Source organism: Sander lucioperca, chromosome 13 (genome assembly GCF_008315115.2).
Source record: "Sander lucioperca isolate FBNREF2018 chromosome 13, SLUC_FBN_1.2, whole genome shotgun sequence".
In the NCBI taxonomy this organism is placed as follows: Eukaryota; Metazoa; Chordata; class Actinopteri; order Perciformes; family Percidae; genus Sander; species Sander lucioperca.
In genome coordinates, this window is record NC_050185.1 from 12,841,054 (window position 1) to 12,851,225 (window position 10,172).

The 10,172-nt window shown below is 40.3% G+C and overlaps 1 protein-coding gene across 5 annotated transcripts; it reads right to left on the reverse strand.

The window, feature by feature from the left end:
- Window positions 1-880: 880 nt before the first annotated feature.
- kif20a (kinesin family member 20A) lies at window positions 881-10,035 on the reverse strand. 5 transcript variants are annotated; one of them, XM_035990948.1, is made up of 20 exons: window positions 9,826-10,035; window positions 8,505-8,678; window positions 8,127-8,252; window positions 7,925-8,044; window positions 7,578-7,716; window positions 7,241-7,416; window positions 6,804-6,903; window positions 5,873-6,085; window positions 5,351-5,462; window positions 5,188-5,256; window positions 4,931-5,074; window positions 4,503-4,671; window positions 4,227-4,379; window positions 3,824-3,963; window positions 3,566-3,668; window positions 2,777-2,960; window positions 2,600-2,691; window positions 2,361-2,498; window positions 1,926-1,987; window positions 1,279-1,392 (listed from the first exon to the last, which is right to left on the reverse strand). In XM_035990948.1, exons 2-19 carry the CDS (start codon window positions 8,670-8,672, stop codon window positions 1,970-1,972), a joined length of 2,364 nt encoding a protein of 787 aa, XP_035846841.1. In that variant the 5' UTR covers window positions 8,673-8,678; window positions 9,826-10,035; the 3' UTR covers window positions 1,279-1,392; window positions 1,926-1,969. The 5 variants fall into 5 exon arrangements, with proteins under 5 accessions (XP_035846837.1, XP_035846838.1, XP_035846841.1 ...); XM_035990947.1 differs by having other exon boundaries at window positions 1,926-1,993; XM_035990944.1 differs by lacking the exon at window positions 1,926-1,987 and having other exon boundaries at window positions 881-1,392.
- Window positions 10,036-10,172: the final 137 nt, after the last annotated feature.

Here is a 10,172-nt window from a genome sequence, read left to right on the forward strand (position 1 = left end):
TTTAATACACATGCAGATTTGGTATAATTAAAGGCTAGTTTAACAGTGTAACAAAAACACAGACCCATCAGAGTAAAGAAGGTACACCTTGAACTGCACAAGGCTAGAACAAGACAGCACACAAACATGTTTTGACTTGCAGTTATGCCTCAATGCTGTATAAATGTAAATAGTTTAAAGCAGGGGTCTTCAATGTTTTTTAAGCCAAGGACCCCTTAACTGAAAGAGAAACGGAGCAGGGACCCCCTACTACATATATTGCATCAAATGAAGTTGCATATTAAACTGGGCCTACAACAAGGTGTAGGGCAGCCTAAAGCCTTTATACCTTTTTTGCATGGAATACTAAGCTATTAAAATAGCCTGTTGGCATGATTTTGTAAATCATGTTTTAATGTTAAACATACATGTAGCACAATGCATCCTTAGGATGAACTGTATCTGTGGATGGCCTTGGATGTGCCTACCTTACATATGGGCCAGTAAGCAGTGGGGATTTATATTTGCTAATATGTTGGATTCATGTTAAGACTTTTTAATATTTGAAAAAAACTTTGGAGGCGCCCCTGTACTGACTCCGAGGACCCCCTAGGGGCCCCGGACCCCCTGTTGAAGATCCCTGGTTTAAGGCATACTTGCTTTTTAAAAAAAAATTTGCTCTAGTACTTAGACTACTCAAACCAATGTGAAAAGTATTTACAGCAAAAGAGAAGGGTGAAGAGAAAGCCGTATACACACACATGCACTATTCTTACAATACAGACCATAGCTATTAGCCACTGACCAGCGTTACTGCTCAAGCTCACCTCAATGCCCTTAGTAGTCAACTACCTACCCTTTAAAGCATAACTGTTTTACTGGCATGAACATCATACATGTATTTGGCATGACAACAGTGAGTTAACTGCACTGCAAAAAAAAAAAGGTGAATATATACAAAGCAATATGAAAATACTATAAAGTTACCAGCAAATAACACTTTTTTTGTGCATAATATCAAAGAGGATACACGCTCCAAAAAGCTCAGTACTTCCCCCTGAGACTACGAGGAGTGGGGACAGGGCTGGGAGGTGGAGACTGCTGGCGAGACCGCAAGATCCGTGAGTAAGGGGTTACATTTGCTTCTTCACGTGTGTTTTTACGCGTTGGGGTACGCATCGGGAACAGAGATGGGAAAAAGGGCCGTTTATGCGGAGGGCGGTTCTCAGCGTCGCTTGGTGCAGCGGCCCCACAGCCCCTTTTCTTGCAGGAGCCTGGTGTGCTGGAGGCAACAGAGCCTGAGGGGGGAAGCTGGGGCTGGAAGGCCTGTGTCTGGGCCAGGGTCTCCGCTTTCCGCCTTAAGTCAGCCTTTACAAGCATCAGGCCATTCTGGAGGTCCAATAGGATCTGGTCCTAAGAAGAAGTCAGTCAACAGGGTTAGATAAGACCACAGGAGGGGGAAGTGAAGGATAAGGGGGAGGTTAACGCCAAAAACACACCAAACTGCGGCTCATCGCAGTGATTACATTTGTCTGCGGCCCATCATGTCTGTCATTATGTGTGCCACAATAATATACTACCGAAAACAAGATATCGCATGGCAGCTCGCTGCACTTCGCAGCTGCTTGGTGTGTTTTCGTTGTAAGAGAAAAATGTGAGCCAAAATGAAACTCTTGAACATGCTTTTGCACAGTAATCACCTGGTGCAGATGTTAGAAACCTAGATTTAGTTTAAAAGCTGGCTATGCATCAAGATAGTTAGTGAAGAGAGTAGAGGGAAAGAAAAACAAAAAGTATTTTAAATTAGGAATTGCACTTTAAAACAGATCCTGCTTTGAGATAATAATCACTGCTTCTCCAAAAAGTTACAGAATCCATAATCAGCCTCAAAGTGAGAAGAGGGTTATATAATTCCTAACTGAAATTGTACATGCAGAGGTGCTTACAGGGATAACAGTATTTTAAAGTCTTGATTTGGTTCAGTACTTTGTCAGCTGAGCTTCAGCTGCTGCAGCTGTGGTAGAGAGCAAAACATTTAGTTGTTTGCAGTTTGAAACTGGTCTTCCAACTACAAATGATAAATGAAACCTTTATTGGATACATTTAGTTGATGTCTGCAGTAACGTAATTACATAAACTGACAAAACAATCACCAACAAAATAAAAAAGCTTAACTTCAGAGCTGCATTATTTAAATTAATGAGCTTTCTATACCATGACATTTATTGTTGGTGCAGAATTTTACACCAATTGTCTTAGTTGAATGTTTTTGGACGCATTTTCACTGAACATAGAAGGCCAAGCATACTTTTAAATGGTTTTCAGAAAAGCTCAGTTTATTAAATAATATGAATTGAATAATATTATACTACTGGTTGTACCTGTTTGGCTAGTGTCTCATCTGCAGCTGTTAGTGCCTGCCGCAGCCTCTCCCCTCCCGTGTTGCGACAGCAGGCTCGTTCACCGGACTGCAGGTCCGCACCGAGCCTCTGCAAATCCAGCCGCAGCTGGCGCAGGTTCTGTTAGAAAGAAAAAAAAATAAATAAATCAGAATTTTAGTCTTTCTGAGGACAAAGAGACTCACATGCAGCAAAAACAATACGGTACAGTGGTAACTGACCCGTTGGCCGTCCTCCAGCTTGCGGTCAGCAGCACCAGTGTGGGTGCCTGTTGGAGCTGGGACTTCCAGCTGCATCTTCAGCTTTGTCAGCTCTGCACAGGCAAGCAGAACAAGACAGTCAAATACCATCAACAATATCCTAACATTAACGCATTATTAGAGCAGAGTTTCAGTCACCTTGTGTCTTGGTGAGCAGCTCAGCGCGACACTGGTTGAGCTCCACTTGCAGACTGCCAAATTCTGCCTGAGTAGCGAGGCGCTGAGACCGTCGAGGCCCGTCAGAGTCTCCATGTAGGACCGAATCACCTGCCTTGTTTTTTTCCAGGGCAGCGGACAAAGCTTCAATCTCCTGATCACGCTCCTAAAAGAAAGCATGGAAAGATAACAATTAGTGAAAAATATTGACATACTGATACAGCAACAGGATTGCAAATATAAATACATTGTGAATACTCACTGCATTTGGGAAAAAGCTATGGCTGGGCGATATGGAGAAAATCAAATATCACAATATTTTTCACCAAATACCTCGATATCGATACCGCAACGATATTGTAGTGTTGACTATTGGTGCTTTCACAAAATATTTACACAATGAGAGTTTTGATAAATAATCATCAATAATATGGATATAATGACCAAGTGGGTAAAGGCAAATAATAGAACAGCTAGAGCAGTCTAGTAAGTTCAGAAAATGACATCACTTTACTGTGATGCAGCCTTTAAAACCAGGAAAAGACAACACTTATGTCATATCACGATATCCAAAATCTAAGACGATATCTAGTGTCATATCACGATATCGATATAATATCGATATATTGCCCAGCCCTAGGAAAAGCTCACATTTAACTGAAGTGCAGATTTTCACAGATTATGTGTGTATTGAAACCACAGACAGGGACTGACTGGGGACAGACACTGCCTAAAATAGTGCAAACTTAAGGCTGATGATTTAGCTCTCACTTTCAGCTCCTGGCTGTAGAATATCTTTAAATGTTTTTGCAAGTTGGTTATCTTGTCTTCGTATCTCTCTTCGATTAGAGCCCTTTCTGCCTCCAAGGTCTCACTGTAGGGAGGAAGACAACACTGTATTCATTTTAAATTCATTGTCATTTTAATGTTACATCTTCCCGTACCTTTGATTAAATGTTTTTTTTTTTTAAATAAAATAGTATTAAAAAGGCATATTAGAAACATTTGATCCAAACAATGCAGACACACCTGAAGCCATCTTGCATCCCAGAGATGACCTCCATCATCTCCGAGACCACCTGCTCTCTCACATTTGCCTCAAGGACCTCTCTCTCTTCCCGCTGGCGCTGCACCTCTCTCTTCAGGACATCAATGGCCTGCAGCAAAGCCTTAATAAAGCACAGTCAGCTGTTAGGAACACTGGGCAAGCATCTGTTTTTGAGACATTTAAAAAAATATATAAATAAAAGAAATAAATTGGTTTTAGTCATTTATGTGTTCATCTAAATATGCACTCCAGCTGAAAGCCTTAATGGCAACATTTTATGGTGGCTTTATAGATGAGCAGGTTTTGCAAAGTAAAGAAAATTGGTAATGGAAGTGGTTGTGAAATAAATATTTAACTCTTGCATATAATAGCATGGGCTGTTACCTCAGTATTTAACATGGTGATATCTCCGTCTTCAATATCACTCTCATCCTCTTCATCTTCCGTCACTGTGCTTTCGTTACCGTTTGCGGTTGGCTCGCGCAGCAGGGACAGGATGTAGGCCACTCTGGTCTTTGTGGACGGGCCATGGACCAGCTGAAATTACATGGAGGTTTTACTTCTCTTTGGTCTGATCCCTACATGCAAGACTAAATCTGTCTCTACAAATCACAGAAGTTACACAGCGCAAGAGTGTGGTTTTTTTTTTGTTTTTTTTACTTGAGTAGCAATAGCTGAGAATTTGAGGGCTTGGAGGGTCTCGTCATAGATGGAGGCACACGGGTTGATGTTGACCACCATGTTGGAGGTTCCTTGGCCACAGAAGAAACCCTGCAGGACCCGGGTTAGTTTACTGTCTCTGAAGGGCACCACTTGAGGGGGTCGCGATCTGTGGAGGTGTTAGAAACATATTTCTTTCTCAAACCGCTCATTCCAATATCTTATGAGAAAATATACATCCTAAAATGTGAAGCACTTGGTAACCCTGCCTCATATGATATGGAACAATATTAATATTGGGGAACAGAAAAAAGATCCAATTCCTAGAGGAGTTATGTACATTTTTCTAATTTACTACACCACTACTACCACATCAAACTGAGTGATCAGTAGTGTACCTGCTTTCCAAGTTATGGTTAAACACGTACTTGTTGTTCTGGTTGTGCCTCAAAGCAGCAATACAGCGCCCCAGTGTTAAAAGCGAGGTGTTGATGTTGTTGGCCTCCTTCATCCTCTCACCATTACGCTGCTCTTTACAGCGTTCAGACCCAGCCAGATCGCACACAGTCAGTCTAAAAAGGAGAAAGTGCAAGGCACGGTACTGTTTCATTGCATTTGAAAACTCAAAATATCCCTAAATCAAAATTAACCAAAATTTAGAGCGTGTAACAAAAGGTTAACTTACTCGCTGATGTGCGTGGCCTTGACTGCATCTGGGCGGACGTGCAGGACGCGAATGGAGAAAATGCTGTGGCTGAGTAGGTGATAAAATGATGATCAGAGAGGGAAAAAGTTAACACGCATGTTAAAAAAAATCAAAATATGGCAAAGGTTTAATGTGCTCCTACCTACGGCTGGAGTTTTGGTTGAGGTGAGTGCTGGCGAAGCTCTGGTTACGACGTCCAGCCCTCAGAATCCTCCAAGCTTCCTCTGCACTGCGGACCTGGATCCAGGCGAGATCTGATATGACAAGAGGAAGAAGCAAAGAATAATAAAGATACTGCAACATGAGAAGCAGCCACAAAAAACTACAACACATGTTTTATGACCTACGCAACAGATTTTAAAGTATCCATGACAATATTATAACAAAGCAAATATACTTTTTTTCATAATTTCATGTGGTGTTGCACTCACATCAAATTAGCACATGAAAAGACTGCAGGTAAAGTGCAGAAGGAGTAGGGAGAAAATGAAAGAAGCAGTCTACAGTTTTCAACATCATTTCCTGCTTAATTAAGTGTAACATACTGTACATCAGATGAGAGAAGCTGCATACTGGGATTGAGCTTCAAATCGATAACATACTATACTAGTTAAACACTTTAAAAGTTATATAAACATTATTTCTGTGCATGAGTAAGTGTTACCTTTCACATATGGGTTGCCCTGCTTGTCGTCACTAAGCCGCAGCGTAACCCTTTTTCTGGGCTGCAGGGAGGGCGAAGCATCCAGTAGGTCATACAGGAACTCATTGTAGATCTCGTAGAAGGACACCCAGATAGAAAACTGCACCCCTTCCTCCAGATCATCTCCTCCACTGTGTGAAAGGCTGTCAGGCTCCAGGCAAACACTGTTGGTGTCTGCACAGACAGACAGACGAAAAAAAAAAATCAATGTATGTTTTTCAAAAGAAAAGGCTTTCACTCTTGCTGTAATGATTTTAATGTAAAACTGCGGCAGGGTTAAATTTAGCAACGATGAACTGGACAAATGGAAATTAATTTGGTATGTTTGCACAAGTAAAATAGCAACTCTGTTACCATTTTTGCAGGCCAACAATACCATATCCACATTTCCTGCTGTATGCTATTAAACATATCTCCAATCCCAGTAATAGCATTTGCCAGGGAACTAACTAATTTACTTATTTATTTTTATATATATATATATATATATATATATATATATATATATATATATATATATATATATATATATATATATATATATATATATATACATATATATATATATATATTATAAATTATTCCTATGCCATACAGGCATTGAACACAGAATGACAGCATCAGGGAACACTATTAGATGTGTTCTCTTATCATTTATACACCTTTTCAGCTGCTACCTGCCTATTTGCACTATTGTATACTATATATTTGTATGTTTTATGGTGTGTTATTGTATGTACCTTTGATGTACTTGGGAGAAGCCAAAGACCAATTTCCACTGAGGTGGACAATAAAGTCAATTAAATCAATACATTTATAAAAAGGTGTGTGACCGCCTTTAAACAGTTTGCCAATTTTGTCTCCATTTGGAATATACTGATGTCCTCCTCACCGTCAAGCTGGGTGGCAAGGTTACTTGTAGAGGAGAGTCCTCCAATGCCGCTGTCCCAGACTGTAGTGGTGCCACCTCGACGAGAAGTCTGATTCTCATCCTGTTTCAAACAAAAAGAGTTCTTCAGCTCATATCTGGCTGCAAGAAGACACTAATTCTTTAGGAGTAGTGTGGTTACTCAGATCACCCAACATAATAAGAAGATAGATATAGATATATAAATAAAAGGCTTTAAACAGGTTGGTTGACAGTGAACTTGATGGAATTATTGTCTATGCCATAAGTTCAGGATGAGTAAGATATTAAAAATGACAGAAACATACAAAAGTATCATTATTGACAAATACTTGGAAGCAATAGACACTGGGACACAATGTAGCAAGGAAATTACATTTTTAATTCCATACCACCTTTTAAAAGAAATGTGTTATGTTTACCTCTTTGAGCAGAGAGTTTCTCCGGATTTCCTCCACCCTGACCTCTCCGGAGTCAAGCTGTCTCACATCCTGATACATCATAGGCTTCAGGTCCATGGCACTATAGAGACGGCCCTGCAGTTTCCTGAACAGAGACACTAAAGCCCGGGGTACAAGGCCTGCCTCTCGACCAGTGCCTGCAGGTCAAAGTTTGAGATTTAAGGATTCACATTTTAAGCATTTAACTGACCACATACACACATTGAATGCTACAACAGCATCAACAACCAGTCTACAGAGCTGCAAACACTAACATCACAATCAAATCTAGGCTTTATACTGATGTGTTTAATCTCACCCTGAATAGTATAAGTCTTTCCAGAATTGGTGACACCGTAAGTGTAGAGGAGTCGGTTTTCTCCTTGAAGCACGTCTTTCACCATCTTTTTCATCGTGCACTCATAAAACTGTTGCTGTGTGGTCTCTGGCCCAAAAATCTATGAAAGATGGGTGATGAGAAAACATCAGTATGTGGCTTTTTTTAAATAGAAATATTAACAAATATTTTACTCCAGGATCATCCTTGTTTATGCTGGCATTTGTTGCTATGCACACTCATTAGCCCATATTAACCAGCAATACTTTCAGCCCTCGTAAAAAAAATAACGATGTTATTGAACATGATGCACGCGTTTGCCCTCCTACCTTCGAGAAACTGAACTTGTGCATGCTCTGGGTGATGCCCCTCTCTGCGGTCCTCATGTTCTGAGATTCTTTTGGAGCTTTGAGCAGCAGAGTCTCTTCATCTTGGACAGCCACACAACCCTAAAAGAAGAGCGAACCTTGAGCACAGAGTACAGGTGCACTAAAAGCAAAAAAAAATCTACCCACAGAATTAAAGTCTTACCTGTTCTTCTCCCCTAACATTCTCCGTCTCAGTAAGTGGCCGGATGCGCAGAAAAACCTTCACCCTCTCCGTGTTCCCTTCATCACAGCTACCTTGTCTCACAGATGCAGGTTTCACTGCTAGTTTCTAGAGACACAAATTAAAAACATCTTTAATGTTTTGTTGCCGACATAGAATAATTTAAAATCATGGAGAAGACAAGTCAGTGTAAAAAATTAGGTTTCAAAACATTTAATAAAAGGCTTTGCAAATGTTTTTGTTATACCTTATATACTTTGTTTTGGTGAAACACGTTGAATGTAAACCTCATTTGTTTATCATATAAACTCCACAGGCTATGTTGCAACACATAAATAGCATACTCGTATCAACTCTCACCGGTTCTGTAATGGATGGCCGGGTGTCCAGGCCGGGGGAAATGACAGAGATCTCAGGCAGACGTGGTCTGGACAGGCCTCCATGCTCTGCTGCCGTAGACTCAAACACAGCCATTTCCTCGTCCTCATCATAGGGGCATACAGACGGGGAGGACAAAGACAGCGCCATGCTTACCTGTTACAAGAAGACAAATTGTAATGAGTATGAAGTAATTCCAAGTATGAAGTAATTGCAACACATTTCAAAACCTGGCTGTTTGCCAGGAAATGCATGTAAAAGCCACCCTGTATAATGTACTTTTGCATATATACAGTAGGTGCAGGGATCAGGATGTTATCAGGATTCAATATACAGAAATTAAAAAATAAACAGATTTTAGTGCTCAATAACACCTGTCTCAACTACTCTCATGAGTTTTCAACGATGTGTCAACAATTAGGCCATCACTAAAGAATATGCAACACCTCACGGTTATGAGAGGATTAGTTAAAATAAGGGTGTGTCGTGAGACACGGTGAGTAAATACACAGAAACTGGTTGAAGCCTACTTTGCCCTTCAAGCCAAAGAGTCCAACTCCAACACTAGTCAAACAGGAAATGTTGTCCAAGGCTATCACCACCGTCCTGAAACGTTTAGTATTGGTGCAGAAGAATGACATCACTGAAATTAATCGCCTACAGAAACACACACCGAACTATTTTTTTTTTTTTGGATGAATGGCATGTCGTATGGCGTGTATACGTTTTTTTTTTTTTTTTTACAAATGATATAAGACGTTGCACGTTTTTGAGGCAACAGTTAACGTTAACAATGATAACGTTTATGCATATAACTCACTAACCTAACTTAACGTTACTCTTACGCAACCTGGCTTAACGTTAACGTTACCTAAATTACTTGTGGCTCAGCTCCAGGAAACTTAACGTTATGCTTATCAGTAGAGACTATTCAACTATTCTGACAGTGCAGGTTATCATAGCTTAGGTCAACTTTACAAAGACAGTTCATTATAGTTCACATTAGCTAACCTGAATTTTAATGAAAGCCCGTTTCAGCCCGGTTTTAACACGAGGTGAGGGCGTGAGAGTACAAGTTTAACGTTAACATTACGTAGCTAAGTTAAGGTTTGAACGTGCACGAGAAGCGGTGTTGAACATTTTGTAAATCTTGTGGTCAATCCCACCATACTAACAAGAACCTTTGTATTAGCTAGCTTACGTTAGGTAGCTAGCTAAACATTTAGCTAGCTATAATAACAGCTGTATCGTGACTTATTGCTGGTAGCATCGAAGGGTCCAAGAATTAAGTTAGCTAACTTACCTCAAAAGTGCGATGAGCGCCTGGTTAACTAAATTTAACTCACTGAGTAGATCGCCAAAACTCAAGTAATTAAAAAACACGAAGATACTGGGTTAAATCTGTATCAAAGTTAACTGAACCTATTGCTTCTTTCCGATTTCGAAGCAGCCTCAGCTAAGTTATTTTCCCCGACTGCGTTTGGTTTTTGAACAATGCGCTTCCTCTGCAGAGCGAGTAACTGATTGGCTAAAGCTAGTGACGTAACGCTCGAAGCATCCTACGTAACACCTCTCAAAGCCGAAGGCATATGGCTTTGAAAGTCCTAAATGTAAAAACAAAAATATCAGAGAAATATTTCAAAACAAAAG

Excerpts from the sequence above, each read along its gene's own strand:
- kif20a (XM_035990944.1), bottom strand. The coding sequence starts at position 8,672 with ATGGCGCTGTCTTTGTCCTCCCCGTCTGTATGCCCCTATGATGAGGAC. Across the intron at positions 8,045-8,126 it reads ATGTTAGGGGAGAAGAACAG|GGTTGTGTGGCTGTCCAAGA; the intron begins GTAAGACTTTAA and ends CTCTTCTTTTAG. Across the intron at positions 6,086-6,803 it reads CCTTGCCACCCAGCTTGACG|ACACCAACAGTGTTTGCCTG; the intron begins GTGAGGAGGACA and ends CTGTCTGTGCAG.